We start from the raw sequence: 15864 nt of genomic DNA, 5'->3' as shown, positions 1-15864 counted from the left end.
AACGGTTGACTGTTTTAATTTCTGTTAACTCTTCTCTCTCTCCGTCACTGAGACACCGACTTTATTATTTTAGTATTTGTTTCTGATTAGGCTTCCATTATTAATCCTAATCATCTCTCCATTAATTGAGGCTGGTACCAAATGGCAAATTGATCGGCTAGGATGATCAATGCATCTTCAATTAATTTTTCCAAGTTCAAATTCGGCTAAGCTCGAGCTTTAGTTAGTTTTGGCTCGACTCGGATAGAGATCGAGCATGATACATGCTTTTTTGAGATTTAGAATGATCAATTTTATGTTCATATTATTAGATATATAAGGAAAAAATACATACGAATTTACTCTTGTGGTTTAATTTATTCTTAAAGTAATTTAATTTTTTAAGGTTATTTTTGTCAAAATTTTAAATTTTAGCTAACAAAATCTCTATTTTTAATAATAGTATAGATAAATACCTCACTCATAACTAACTAGACCAACTGACTTTAATCAGACTTTAAGTTTGAATTTCTTATAATAAATTTAAGATAAGAATTCCTAAATTGACCACAATTTTGAATCGAACAAATTGTCAGGCCCATCACTGTTCTCTATGCCAATTTTGATGAATCATGTGTGGATCTTTGATCTCATCATCTCAATCTCCAACCTGCTAAGCATACAGAAAATCCAAACACAAAAATCCATAAATGAAACAAGTGGATGATTATAAGATTTTCAACCCCTAGTCTCAGATAACCGCCCCACTAATGGATCAAAACAAATATTCTGAACACAAAAAGGTGAGAACAAAACAAACAAGCATCGATCCCTTTTGCAATTAGGAATAATCCCTGACTTAGGTAACAACTAACAGATGCTCCACTAGATTTAAAAATCACCATCTAAGACAATCGAATATTATTTGTGCCCCATTCTCTCTGTTTTAAGCATTATTGCAGTACATTATTTACTAATTGTCTAATTCCTCTTGGTTTATCCGAAAGGCGTCATAGAAATTTCAACTATTTTGTTTGATTGTTTCTCCGGTCACCAAGTTTGAGCTGAAAACCAGGGAATAAGTCGTCTCATTCTCAGTGGTTGCAATCCAAGTTTGACTTCTCAATAGTATGGAAGCTGCAATGGTTGGAACAACGAAGCTATGCACAATATATAAACTGCCTTTATTAGTCTCAAATTACAAGAGAGCAGAGCTCCAAAGTGAAACACTGGATAGAAATGTCCCAATTGGGTCATGACTGGTTTCCGGTGCTCGAGATTTCAACAGGATTGAAAGTATCAGACGGTGTCGGCTAGTAAGGAATAGGTGTTCGGACAGTAAGGGGGCCGGATTCCATGTCCTTGATGATAAGATTCAGGAGAATCTGAGTCAAGGGTCCTTCTTTGCCTGTAAAGAAGAACCAAGCATGGTTAGTCATGGACTCAAAGCATTTCTAAGCAACACCAGTTTGACATGGACGCGATATGCGCTGATAAAGTGATAAGTAACTTCAAAGGGTGGAATCAAAGTTACCAAACTATGTTTCTAAAGGTATGTATTTTGGATTAACTTTGGAGGAGAATGATCCCAAGATAACTCCATTACCAAAATACAATGTTTTAGAGGACAACAGAGGCAATAGCAACACGGTGAACATTACTAGTTTATAAAGAAACATGCCAAAAGAATGAATAGGCTCAGCAGCATGAATCTAGACACTAGAAGATTTATGCAAAAAGGTGCTGCAAAGTGCATGTGACCAATTCAGTGAATGTACGAAAAGAAGTACATTGTATGCTTTGTGTTTAAGTCAACTAAGCATTCTAAGGTCGCATAGCATAGTGAAATTAAGCTCTTACCATCACCAATGATCTGCTCGTCCCATTGCACTATAGGGCGAACAAGAATTCCACTGCCGATAAGCATCATCTCATCTGCCTTTTTCCCTTCCTCAACAGTCACATTTTCGACTCTCACTCCCTGAAGCTTACCCTCCTTCACCAGGCCTTCTGCAAGGGCCAAAACTCTCTTAGCCGTGCAGCCACTTAGTATTTTGTCAAACTGAGGCATCAGAAGTTCCTTATCTTTTGTAACAAAAGCCACATTCATGTTAGGCCCTTCCGCAATAAATCCATCACCATCCAGCCAAATCGCTGCAAAGGTACCTTTTTCTTCAGCCTCCATCTTTGAAAGCACATTCGGAAGATAATTCACACTCTTCATAACCGCAAATTGGGGTGGTTTTATAGGGATTGACGAAGTTACTACTTTAACACCCTTTGAACTAAAAGGTGATTTGTCTTGGACTACAATAGCATAAAGAGCTGGCTGATTGCAAGCAGAGGGAGACAACTGAAAATCACCAGGTCCTGCCGAGAGCCAGTACCTTAGTGATCCTGTTTTGCACTTGGAAGCACTCACTGTTTGTATGAGTATTTTTCTAATGCTTTCTCGATCAAACGGTAGGCCAATTTTTGCCATGGATGCTGACCTCAAAATACGGTCAATGTGCTGGTCCAGCTCATACAGATATCTAAAATGTAGACATTTTAGACAAAAACACGTAAACATAAAATCATTGATCTGTTCTCATGTTAAATATTCAAAAGCACTTAAAATCTAGCTGTAAAACACTTAAGATCATAACAACTATAGTGTAGTATTGAATGTTTGATCACTAACCCGTCCCTTATAGCAGCAGTATCGAAAACCCCATGCCCTCTGTGGACCATGTGGTCATCAATAGGGATCACCATAGCAGATGGATCTGTAGTTATTCCTCCAAAAATGCTAGAATACATGGCTAGAAACTCTTGTGTACCCTTTTGATTTTCGCGGTTTGTTTTTAGCCTTTCCATTGCCTTTCTAGAGACGAAGAAATTAAATCAAAACCACAGAAATACTCAACCTAAAACAAAATTATTGCCATTCTCAATCATGATGTGTATATTTCACTCACTGAATCACCATTTAGTACATAAGACATCAAAATTGTCCAACTAACTGTAATGATACTCTTATGGATTATAATCAAAGCAGTATGCTTTTAAAGAACACTGAAGCTTATAATGCAAGGATTTTTGAAAGACAAAGGAGAGAGAAAAGGACCTCGGAGCAGGTCAGCAGTGGGACATCAGAAACTTGAATGCTGTAATCTGCCACAAAAATGGTCTGATAAAAGTTAAAGCAAATAGTTACACAGAATCTGTATTCTTTCAAAATATTTACCAGCGATCAACATCCTCGTCTAAAGATTATGAATTTATTCAACCCAAAAAAAAATAGTGAATTTTGAGTCAATTTTACCAGTCACAGCTTCGGTTCGTTTCGAGCTTCTGATGATTTTCATCTCTTTGGCGGACCCATGGTGAATAAAACGTAACCCAGGTCCTAAAAATGCAAGGTTTCGTGGAATTAGACTCAAACTAAGAGAATGATCAACTGGTTTTCTGGTAATATGTGGGTTTTGCGAGACGGGTTTTGAGAAAGATTGGAGGGAAGCCATGGAAGTGATCAGAGAGCTCTGAGTAAGAATGCCTATGAAGCTCTGAGCTTTAGAGATTGAGTGGGTTTATGTGGGCAACTTCATTTTCATCTACTAGGAAATGGGGAAAAATCAGACCAAAAAAATAAAAACAGGGGGAAAAATAAAAAACAATAGTCAGCTGTGTCCGTTTGTTTGTTTGTTTTTTTTTTTTTTTTTTTCAGCTGTGTCCGTTTGTACTTTCTCTTGTATCATATGGATCTGTGGGTCCCTTTATAGTAGCATTATGGAGTGACATGGACGTCACCGCGTTGAGCTTGGTGGCGCGTGGAGCTTACACTCGGTTTGTTGAAAGAACTAATTTGGAGATTAGAGGGCCTAATCTTCCTGTGCTATGACTACAAGGCCCTTTCAGAAAAAGATATGACTAGAATTAATTAGACTTGTAAATAGACCGAATTTTGATCTGGATCCGCTCCAAATCCTTGATTATTGGACGGATTTGGATCGAAAATTTTGATCCGTTGATCCATTAATGATATAAATCCATTAACCCCGTTTATTTAACGGATCAAATTCAGATTTAAATCGATCCAATCTGTTTTCGTTATAATAAACTATTATTTTTTATTAATATATTATTATTTTTAAAAAATATAAAATATAAAATATTAAGAATTTCTAATACAATTTTTTTGCACAAATATAAAGGGACAGTCCATCACCCAAGATTCTAAGAAGCATTAAGAATTTTGATAATGTAACTCTACTTTTGGTGATACTCTTCATGTTGTTTTAATATTTTATTAATATCTTATGAAGTATCATGATATAAATTTAATATTACTATTTAAAATTTTAAAATATTTAAAATTATAAATGGGTCGGATTAACGGATCAGGTATCCGTTAATCCAGCGGATACGGATTTGGATCAAACTATCAATGATCCGCCGGGTTAACGGAGCGGGTTTGGATCAAATTTTTTTTTAAGTAAACAGATTTGGATTTAGATCGATTCGATCCAACTCCGGTTCATTGACAAGTCTAGAATTAATGAAAATGCGTTCAGAAAAAGATATCACCGTTTAGTCATATATGTTAGACATGAAGTTCAATTTATAGTAGATCATGAAAAAATAGTCAATTTTTATACTAGATTGATTCTAGAGATGGCCGGAGTGGTAAAAAATCATTGGAGAATCATGAGTTTTCAAGTCTCAATTTGACAATCTGTTGTCATCATTAATCGAATAGATGATCAACGTACATGAATAACAGGAACAGAGTCCTTATTTCAAATTAACATGGGCTAAATTTTACTGAGGAAAAGGCTTCAAATAAAAAATTGTGTTTTTATTTTTATTTTTATTAGTGCATAGGGAAGAAAATAAAAGTTATCAGGATGCATGAAAGCAAAGCCCTAGGGTTTTGAGCAGTGTGTGACTGCGGCGAAAAATTTTTGGTTGCCATTTGTCGTTAGCACCGGTGAGGTGCCTCGTCGTGGCTCGGAAACTTTGGGCGTCTTGCTTCACAGTGGATTGGTGGTGCTTGAAGATCAAATCTCCTCCAATTTGAAGGTAAACCAGATCGGCCTCGGCAGCGGAAACTTGGTGCTTCTTCTGGTGCTTGATCGATCGGTGTTAGGATCGACGTTTGAGGTCAGATTCTGACAAGACACGCCCCGAATTCCACCCTGGAATCCGAAGTGGCCCTGCGGGACCCACCTTTAAAGGAGATTTACCAAAAATTTCGGCATAACCTCCCTTAAATATGGATAACCCAAAATCTTGCGGAAAACCAAAATTCACTTCAAATAATCCAACCATAACTCCTGGAGCAATCCTGCTCCTAAATTCAACCAATCCCATCTCAAAGCTAATAACATCATACACAATCTCCAAAAGTTAAAAGTTACTACAATCACCAAAGTTAGGTCGTAGACCTCAAATATAATTCATACAAGTTTGGGTCACATATCCCTTAGTAATCAGAGCATTGTAGGAATATAAATAGACAAGGAGTGCAGTAGGTTAAACAGTTAACCTACAGAATGTGATGGCAGAAGCAGGTACGGTCACTATGGCTCACACTCGTACACCGAGCAACAATACTGCAATCTGGGCATTTGAAACCGAAGGGCCCAGGGAAAAGTATATAAAAACGTTAGCGTGAGTGGACAAAAATAAATAATTGAAAGGAAAAAGGGATTTTATATTTTTCCACATTTATCAATCAAAACTCCCTATGCATGCAATGATTAACAAAAATAAAATAAGAGGAGTTTCGCTCTTGAAGGCCGACTAGCCCCGCTAGTCACATACGAAAAAGAAAAAGGTGGAAACTCCGATACTCAAAGAAATAGAACCAGCCCCGCTGGCTAAAACAATCGGACTAGCCCCGCTAGTCGAAAATAGTATAATGAGTAGGGGAAGACGATAGCCATACGAGTGAGCCACTCAGGCTCGGGTGATAGCCTCCCAGGCTAAAGTACTCCCATTACTCCCGTAATATACCCTTACGCCACTATGTGTAGCGATAGGATACTGGGCTTTAGAATTACTGTCACAAAGACAGTAACTAGCGCCACAAAGGCGGAGGGCTTCGGTGATCCCATCACCTCGCCACGAAGGCGGAAGATCAATGCTAGCAATGATAAGTCACCCAAGTATGGCATAAGAAATCCGAAAACCAAGTAAAACTACAATTACATAAGGCTTCCCCATATTCGTAAAAGAATTTCCCATGACGTGTCCCACACGCCAAGATAATCTCATCATCAAAAATAAATAGGTTATAAATAAGTATAAAGATTAACTTCATCGAATCTCATAGAAATCTCAAATTGCCGAATATAAGTATAATATAAATAGTATAAATCCGGGAATCGCATCGGAAATAAATAAATAAAAGAAGATAAGCGTAATCCAATGACGTGACTCCGCACGCCATAAAATCTCCAAGTAAATCAATTAACCAAAACCGTTTCCGAAAATAACCGTATACTCAAGAAAGTAAATTGATAAATAATTTATAACTTCGGAACTGTTTAAATAAATGCATGCATCATTCTTTGAAAAATGAAAGTCCACTCACTATATATGCTCAATCCTGACGTCGCTCGGTATTTTCCTCGTACGAAGATTCCTCTCGTCCTGTACGAATAGCACTCGTAAAAATACATTTATAGAACGACAATTAACTTTATGATAATTAGAAATTGAAATTCATAACGTCCCCCCTTCAAATCCAACTCCTTAATTCACAATAAATTCATCCTCGAAATTCCATCAATATCCATTTATCGATATATAAATCCTAAAGTGAATTCGAACGAATTTCGGCGATCGAATTCACGTAAATCGTTAATTATTCGTTTATACACAATTTGTAATCCCTCCAATCTCCACCAAACTTCATGTATAAACTACTACAATCATTAAGGGATTTATGGAGCCAAAACAGAGAATAAATTGCAGCTCCCCACGCCTCCATGCACCACCAATGGCCACCAAATTTTGGCAGCACCACCTACTCAACATGCCTAATCTCTTTCTCAACTACAACAAGTGCCAATTTTATTTGGAAGAGCTCCAATTAAGCCGGTGAAGATTTTTCAGAAAAATTCAAGAACCCTAGGATCGGATTCGATCGATTCGACCTCTACACTGCAAATTGAGAAGCAAGACCTTAGGGAAAATAATCTCCAGCAAAAACCCGACCTTCGACGCCGGTCTAGTGACCAGAGAAGGCCGGAATCGCCGGAAACCGGCAAAAATAGCAAACTGCACCCCTTACCTTCCCGGCGCGAAATCAAGCTTCTCCGGCCAAATCTTCGCAAAATACCACTGCCAACGTGTCAAGGGGGAGGAGGCGAGCTCGGGGATAGCCGGATTCCGTCGTGGGTCGGCCGGAGGAGGGAGAAATCGAAGGTGAATCAGTTCGGGCCGAAAGGGGAAGGAATCGGGGGAGAAGAGAGAGGGAGAGTTACCGGGTTTCCAAAAATGGAAACCCACAGTGGTAACTTTCCATATTTATATTTTTGTTACCATGAACAGTAACTTTCACATTTTAAGCTATAACTTTCACATACGAACTCCGATTTTTACGTACCACATATGCACGCGCTCGGTTTAACGTTCTCTACAACTTTGATGAAGGAAGTTTTCTCAAATTAATAACTCATAAAAAGTCAATTTTTAACCACCCCCTAAACGTTAAAATTATAACTGCGAACGGTAACCATAACGAATTTCACGTAACTCAGTAAAAAAGGTATATCAGATGTGGGGTGTAATAGATTCTCCCAATCTGTGGTGTTGCACGGTAGTGTGGTGTTGTTTCTGATCGATTGCCTGGTTTTGATTAGAATGGGAATGGATGTAGGAATGGCTGTCTGGGTTGGACGTCCCCCGGATTGGGCGGCGGCAGCAGGCTGGCAGCTGGGGAGTGGTGCTCTAGCCAGCGCTTTCGTCTGGGGTTGGGCCTCTGGGTATGGGCTTCATCTCTTTTGCACCTAGTTGAGTTGGTTTGATTCTTTTTAGAGTTGGGCTAGGTTGGAGGGTGCCTTTACACCCTCATTCATTACTTAGTGCTTTGGGCTAGCCTGGCCCAAGAGCTAGACCTCCTTGGACAATGCTGGGCCTTTATGGTCTCTCAAGTGCTAGTTGTAACTCGGATCATGGTTATCCGGAATTGATAATCATCTCGAGTTGGACTGGAGAAAGTGGCTTATGGATGAGGAATTGGCTCCTATTTGTTTGTTGGGAAGTAGCTTTCTATTTCGTACCACAATTGCGTGATTGGCGGATGGTTGGCTAGAATAGGGGTCATCATGGGCCGGGTTAGGGCCGACCCTACCCTAAATTTTAGGGCCGGCCCTACCCTAAATTTTAGGGCTTAGGGTCGGGCCGGGCCTGGCCTAGTCAAAGTCAACAAAATTTAGGGCCGGGTAGGGTCGGGCCGGGGCTTAAATATGCTAACCCTTACCCGCCCGAAAAGCCCGATCCGTTAGGGCCGAAAGGGCCGAGTCGGGCAAGCCCTCAAATAGGACCAAATAGGGCCGAAATGGGCCAAAAAGGGCCTTATTTTGTTTAACAAAAAAAAAACATTATTTTTTTTTTCTCAAAATATGGCTTAATGGTATATATTGGTGATAAAAGACTCATTGTTTTTTATTGAACATATTTTATATTCATATAATACTTGTAACTTATAACATTTATTAATATTACTTAAGGTGGTTATATTCAATTAACTATCTATATAAATCTCCCAATATTAATTGTTGTGTAACAAAGAAAATAGAAATTAAAGAAAACAAAACTTATGAAATCAATTACAAAGAAAGAGATAAATTACATATTATAGAAAAAAGAGAAACGTAATTAAAAAATAGAAAAACTAAAAAAAAATTATGGCTTATTCGGGCGTGCCAAAAATTTCGAAATGGAAATTGATCAATCTGACAATGCTCATGGAGGGTAATAAGCCTAATACACTAGTTATACTACATTACAAGGCATATAAAGATTATGTGCGATCCAAAAATTTTGAAATGAAAATCGACCAATCTGAAAATTCTCATATGTTTATACAACATTGATAGGTATTGTGTAAAAAAATTAGGCCGATCTGCCGTGAATAAGGCGTCCAACGTAGCGGTCAACGCTTTGCACAAGCAAACTTCCCTAAGGGGAGCGGCACCATGCGCGGACAAACGTTGCGGAATTTTGACATCCATAAGTAGACCCTCTACCCATGAGAGTGTGGGAGCTGAAAGATCGAAAAAAGTGAATTGCCAAGGACCGGTTAAGAGCATATTTGTTTTATGTTCTATTTAGGGTATTGAGTTGACCAGGTAGATCGAGGTCCAACCGAAGGCGGAAATTGCTGAAATTTCTACCACTAACATATATTCATATGAAAACAACATCCAGCGGTTCATTTTAAAAAATTCCATTTCGTCCCCCATTTTGCTCATGGAGGGTAACAAGCCTAATAAACTAGTTATACTACATTACAAGGCATATAAGGATTATGTGCGATCCAAAAATTTTGAAATGAAAATTGACCAATCTGAAGATTCTCATATGTTTATACAACATTGATAGGTATTGTGTAAAAAAATTAGGCCGATCTGCCGTGAATAAGGCGTCCAACGTAGCGGTCAACGCTTTGCACAAGCAAACTTCCCTAAGGGGAGCGGCACCATGCGCGGACAAACGTTGTGGAATTTTGACATCCGTAAGTAGACCCCCTACCCATGAGAGTGTGGGAGCTGAAAGATCGAAAAAAGTGAATTGCCAAGGACCGGTTAAGAGCATATTTGTTTTATGTTCTATTTAGAGTATTAAGTTGACCGGGTAGATCGAGGTCCAACCGAAGGCGGAAATTGCTGAAATTTCTACCACTAACATATATTCATATGAAAACAACATCCAGCGGTTCATTTTAAAAAATTCCATTTCGTCCCCCATTTTGCTCATGGAGGGTAACAAGCCTAATAAACTAGTTATACTACATTACAAGGCATATAAGGATTATGTGCGATCCAAAAATTTTGAAATGAAAATCGACCAATATGAAAATTCTCATATGTTTATACAACATTGATAGGTATTGTGTAAAAAAATTAGGCCGATCTGCCGTGAATAAGGCGTCCAACGTAGCGGTCAATGCTTTGCACAAGCAAACTTCCCTAAGGGGAGCAGCACCATGCGCGGACAAACATTGCGGAATTTTGACATTCGTAAGTAGACCCCCTACCCATGAGAGTGTGGGAGCTAAAAGATCGAAAAAAGTGAATTGCCAAGGACCGGTTAAGAGCATATTTGTTTTATGTTCTATTTAGGGTATTAAGTTGACCGGGTAGATCGAGGTCCAACCGAAGGTGGAAATTGCTGAAATTTCTACCACTAACATATATTCATATGAAAACAACATCCAGCGGTTTATTTTAAAAAATTCCATTTCGTCCCCCATTTTGCTCATGGAGGGTAACCTCAATTATTTAAATGCAATGTATAAGTTATACAACTTTAGGAGGCAAATTGGTATAAACCAACATATTTGTAATTAAATTTGAAATTTTTATCTTATATCTACGCACATCCATTGATGAAATATTTAAAAATGTGATGTAAAAAAATTAGCACGTTTTGCGGTTGTCACGTTATCGGTCAACCAAGAAAACATACAAGTGAATATGGTTGACCAATCCGATCGGGTTCGAAACTATGGTGAAATTAACTAAATTTTTAACCACACGCATAATTTATTGTAATAATCACATCAAACGGTTGATTTTCTCATTTTCTTTGAATTGATAGAGGTTGTTCTTTGGAGTGTATGATATATAAATATAGATTTATAAAAAAATTAGTGTCCATTCTCTTTGGAGTGTATGATATAAAAATTAGATTTACATAAATTAATTGGGTTCAAATGTTCAATCTAATACCCATTCTCTAAAATAACATATTTCTTATTTCTTTTTATGTAAATATGTAATATAGAAAAATAATAAAAATAAAATATAATTTTTAGGGCCGGGCCGGGCCGGGCTTGGCCCTTTCGGGCTCAATCGGGCCGGGCCGTAGGGTAGGGCCGGGTTTCATTTGCATGACCCTTACCCTACCCTATTTGAGAAAGGGTCGGGCCGGCCCGCCCTAATGGAAGGGCCGGGCCGGGCGGGCTTAGGGCCCAAGGGCCATATGATGAGGCCTAGGCTAGAAGATGATTTTGTCTCAAAAGACACGGAGTTGTTATTTGTTTATGAGTTCGCTTTAAAAGTGAGCTCCATTTGACTTATAATGAGTTTGTAGTACTTAGATAAGAGTTTGATTGTTACCCCGCTGTTTTTCTATCTTTTAAAGGTGTGTAGACTTTGACTTTTTAGTTAGTCATCTAATGCAATGAACCTTCTATTTTAACAAAAAAAGAAAAGAAAAAAAGAGAGAAGAAAATAAATCCCTTTGTTCTTCTTATAAGAAGACTTATAGAGCTAAATTCCTTCTCATTGAGTGAAGAGAAAGACACAAACAAATTTCTTTTTCTAGCCAATAAGACGTTGAGATTGATTAATGATTGACCAATTTAATGGATAAACAAAACAAAATGCAATGACTTTGAAAATTGGCTGGGCTATGATTCTTAAAAGTGCGGCGTGTAGGCTTAATAAAGCATACGTATTAAAGCATAAAGAAGAAAGCTGCACGGACTATAGCCAAGCTAGTCCTCTATATAAAAAAATGTAAGAAAGTTGTGAAGTAACACACTTGATTAAGATGGAGTTCTTTTATCCATCTAGATATGGATTCGTTGGATCCAGGGTAATATTAGCTTGCATGCCTTATGATAATGAAATGTCTTCGAATTATTTTGAAATTCCACTTGGACATAAGAATTATTAAAAAGTACATATACTTGGTGACAAAAAAGAACTAGAAGATTACATCCAAAAGAAGAAGTAGAAGACATTCTCAAAAAAAAAAAAGAAAGTAGAAGTGTGACTCCGTTAAGCATTAGGTGGTTCCCAATAATTATTTAACGTCGTGTAGGACCTCCCAATTCATTCCGACATTTCAACGAATCATGCAGTTGGTAGAAGTGTACGCGCCACCGCACAGCCAACCCCGCCAAATCTGACTCGGGAACCATGCGTAAAAACTGGCGCTGATCTTTATCCCAAACCCACATCACCGCCTCACTCTCTCTCTCTCTCTCTCTCTCTCTCTCACACATTTGTTAGGGTTTACACATTTTCTAATTTCAGCTCGGATCACTCGCCCCAGATTTGGGGGCCAAATCGAAAAAGCCTAGGGTTTCGCTCGCTCAAACTAGAATCTGACCAATTCGGCGCTTTAGGGTTTTGTTGAACGGCGACTGAGTTCAGATGGAGATAATCGGCGACGCGCTTCGCCAGGCGTTCATGCCCAAGCGCGAGTACGAGAGCCTCCGGGAAGAAGACAGAGCGTGGGGGAAGCTCCAGAGGCCTGTGTTGATGGCGTCCGTGGCTTTCATCTGCCTTTCAATCCTCGTCTGCGCGATTATCAGCTTGAACATTGTGTTTCCGGCCGACGCGAACCGGCGGCCGTTCTGCGGTGACCGAAGGCTTAATTCGCTGCCGATGAATGTCAGAGGCGGCGATTCCGATTCCGATTCCGATTCGTTTAATGGTGCGTTTTATCTGACAGACCAGGAGACTGTGGATTACTATTGGATGGTGGTGTTCATTCCCTCCATGATCGTTTTCTTGGCCACGGTGGTGTATCTTGTTGCGGGTAAGAAACTTTTAAGCTCTAGTTAGATTTGATTTCACATTTCACTGTCAAGTTGTTATTTGGATGCTAAAGAATGTGACAGATAGCGAATTAGATTTTCTTTTTTTGTGTTTTTCATTGACTGGATTGTAGGGAAGTGGAAACTTGGTAACTTTTAGCAATGAGTACATCAAGAAATTATGTTGATGGTTCACAAGAGGATTTCGAAATCGCGGCATTTATTTTTCGCATAGGATGTCTATCTCTGAATTATCAATTATAGTTTTGGCACGGTGAATAGATCTTTTCTTATACCAACTTGATAGCTGTGTAGAGGATGCTAGATGGTTATGATTGAAGGACTTAACATGCTCACAGGGTAGTAGGTGCTGTGTAGTAACCCCCATATTTCCAGGAAAAGCACAGTGATCTTCAACAGAGGGTTGCATCTGCCTGGAATTTAGGTAGGTCAGAGTAGACTAATGCAGAAAATAAGTTTCTCTAATGGAAAAGTAACCCTGTGATATTCGGTTTTGTCACCATCCAGAAACTTGAAAGGGGTTTAGATTTTATGCTGACCAATGTAAGTTCTAAATCCCTTCTTTATTCTTAGACTGTTCGGTATTTGAGACGTGACTAGTAACCAGTAAGCCAAAGCGTTCACAGGGTTATCATTTCCACTATCAAGTTTCTACATAAATGAGAAGAGTCCTGCAAAATTTGTGTATAACTGGCATGAACTAATGTACATTCTTTTCCTTGAAATTATAGCAACTACTAAGGATGTATGATATGCTAAATGTTAGTACATGTGGAGTTTTGGTTTTCTGTATCACAAGTAGAAAGTTCTCTTAAGCAATGAAGGAAAATGCATCAACCCCATAGCCACTTGATTGATTTTATATGAAAACTCAGCAAAATGAGGCTTTATATGGTTCTAGAACTTGAGGTTCTAGTTGAAATCTTGAATCTAGATATTTTGGGATATTCGTGCTATTTATACTGTTGTGAAAGGGACATTGGTTTCCTGGATGTTGTCTAGATGGACTGTATCTAATAATTTCCAGGGTAATGTTTGTTCTGGATATGCTAAATGGATTTCACGTTCTCATAGTTTCAATATGGTTGCAGGAATCACTGTCGCTTATTCTGCCCCAACAAGGAATGGATGCTTAATGGTAGTTGAAAATAACTACTGTGCTTCAAAAAGAGGTAATACCTCTCTCTCAGTGAAATGATTTTCAGCTTGTAATACTTGTTTCTTCTTTCATGCTGGATAGTTTGTCTGTATAGAGAATTTAGTGTGCCACAGTTTGCGGATACTTCATTTAGTTGCAAATTACTCAGGGGTAGAGAAAGTGATTTAAGGATTCTTACAGTTAATTTGGTAGGCGGGACAACACTTTCTTTGTTTATTGAAGATAGCTCCAAGTAATTGCTTGTATTGCTTTCTTAAGATTTCCCATATCCTTATTGGGCTCCTTGCATAAGCATACAGATTGGAAATACAGTTGCAGTTTCTTGTGGCCCTAATAGTCATTTCTTTTTATCAATTTTTTTTTTTTTTTTTCCAGATTACAAAATTAGTTCATCCTCTTGGCTTTTAGTGTTTTAGTGATGTTGCCTCTGCAACTAAGTTTTATTTTTGATTGTTGGAAAGTAATGTTACTATTCTATTGCATATGGCTGTTTAAAACTTGTGTTTTGGTGTTTCCCAAGAAAATTAATTAACTTTCAAAGTCTTATCTTTCAGCAGAGTAAAACAAGAAAATAAATGGTCTGTCATTTTGTTTTTATCATGGCATTTCGGCTATAAAGGCTTGTTTTTGCATGAGAAACTAATAAGTGATGTTTGAACTCTCATATTATAATCTGCAGGTGGGGTACGATGTCTATCAATTCTGAATGCTGTCTTTGCTATCATATTTGGTCTTCTTGCCTTGTTTCTTGGTACGAGCCTCCTCACATTAGGGGGAAGCTACTGCTCTGTGCCTCTATTTTGGTGCTATGAGATTGGCACTTGGGGGCTCGTTTTTCTGTACGGAGGGACTGCCTTCTTCCTGAGAAGGAGAGCAGCTGTAATCCTTGATGAAGGGGAATTTGGTGGCCGAAACTTGGGGCTTGAAATGTTGGAGAATCCCGTGGAAGTGACACCAGACATGGAAAGGCGGGTTGAAGAAGGGTTTAAAACATGGATGGGGTCATCACTCCTATCTTCTGATGAAGAAGATGAACCTGAGAGTTATTAGGAACTTTCACCTGCAACCCCACCAACTCTTAACAGGTGAACGGTTTGACGTTTAAACGAGGCCTTTGGAACCAAACAGCTTCCTGGCAAAATTTTCCACACTTGCAGAAGAGGATAGAGTAGTAAAAATTCGACTTTGGCTCATCAAATCTGTCAACTTTAGAATGGTTCAACTGATGATGTAACATGGGTGAATGCTAGAGTGAGGATGATGTCCATTTTGTAATCTGTCCGGTTACACATGCGCGCGTTGACAATCTTGAATAGCCTGTGAATATCAAACCAGTGTCTGAAAGTGAAAACCAAGCCGTTTGTTGCAAGTCTCTTGCTCAGGTTTTCTAGATTCGAACACTTGTACTCAAAGTTGATGGGGCAAGTTTTGTTTCTTGAGTTATGGGGATTATACTGTGGATTGAGATTTAGCCTGGTAAAGCAACCAGAGTTATAGATCGTATAATTCATGTGATGAACTACAGTTCCTTTTTTAATTTAAATCTGTTCAATTATTTCTTTCTACTTCTTCCAAACCCAATTGTAACTGATAGACAGTAAAATTAACTTTTATTATCACATGCAGAACATGTGATGAAGTTCTTACTGGATATTAATAAACATTACCGTCACTTTCTACTGAAACTGGTAGAATTTAACCTCACTTTCTAAGACCTAAACAAACAAACATGATTTTCAAGAATCTAATTTTGTTTCTGTTGTCATAGCTAATCTTGGGCATCATATTCCTGAAGCATTGTCAAGTGTCGATAAAGTCATTTTGTTTTAACGCTTAGGTGGTTTCTGTATTTGGTTGTTGCAGTAGTTTCTTAAAAAAAAAAAACAGACAACACAAGTGGGCCTTAAATCCGAAGCCCAAATCGTATGAGATCCGTTGG

General features: G+C 38.4%; 2 protein-coding genes across 3 annotated transcripts; one reads left to right on the top strand and one right to left on the bottom strand.

Annotated features, from left to right (window-relative positions):
* Positions 1-1125: 1125 nt before the first annotated feature.
* LOC112168788 (D-amino-acid transaminase, chloroplastic) lies at positions 1126-3615 on the bottom strand. 2 transcript variants are annotated; one of them, XM_024305703.2, is made up of 5 exons: positions 3287-3615; positions 3089-3135; positions 2663-2841; positions 1840-2513; positions 1126-1387 (listed from the first exon to the last, which is right to left on the bottom strand). In XM_024305703.2, exons 1-5 carry the CDS (start codon positions 3483-3485, stop codon positions 1293-1295), a joined length of 1194 nt encoding a protein of 397 aa, XP_024161471.1. In that variant the 5' UTR covers positions 3486-3615; the 3' UTR covers positions 1126-1292. The 2 variants fall into 2 exon arrangements, with proteins under 2 accessions (XP_024161471.1, XP_024161472.1); XM_024305704.2 differs by having other exon boundaries at positions 2663-2845; positions 3287-3379.
* An 8409-nt stretch (positions 3616-12024) lies between these two features.
* On the top strand, positions 12025-15487 carry LOC112168989. The gene is made up of 3 exons (XM_024305924.2): positions 12025-12747; positions 13858-13938; positions 14605-15487. The coding sequence occupies exons 1-3, from the start codon at positions 12360-12362 to the stop codon at positions 14973-14975; spliced, it is 840 nt and encodes a 279-aa protein (XP_024161692.1). The 5' UTR covers positions 12025-12359; the 3' UTR covers positions 14976-15487.
* Positions 15488-15864: the final 377 nt, after the last annotated feature.

Source organism: Rosa chinensis, chromosome 6 (assembly GCF_002994745.2).
Source record: "Rosa chinensis cultivar Old Blush chromosome 6, RchiOBHm-V2, whole genome shotgun sequence".
NCBI classification, from domain to species: Eukaryota; Viridiplantae; Streptophyta; class Magnoliopsida; order Rosales; family Rosaceae; genus Rosa; species Rosa chinensis.
Note: the sequence above shows the minus strand (reverse complement) of the source record. Positions and strands in the feature narration are given on the sequence as shown.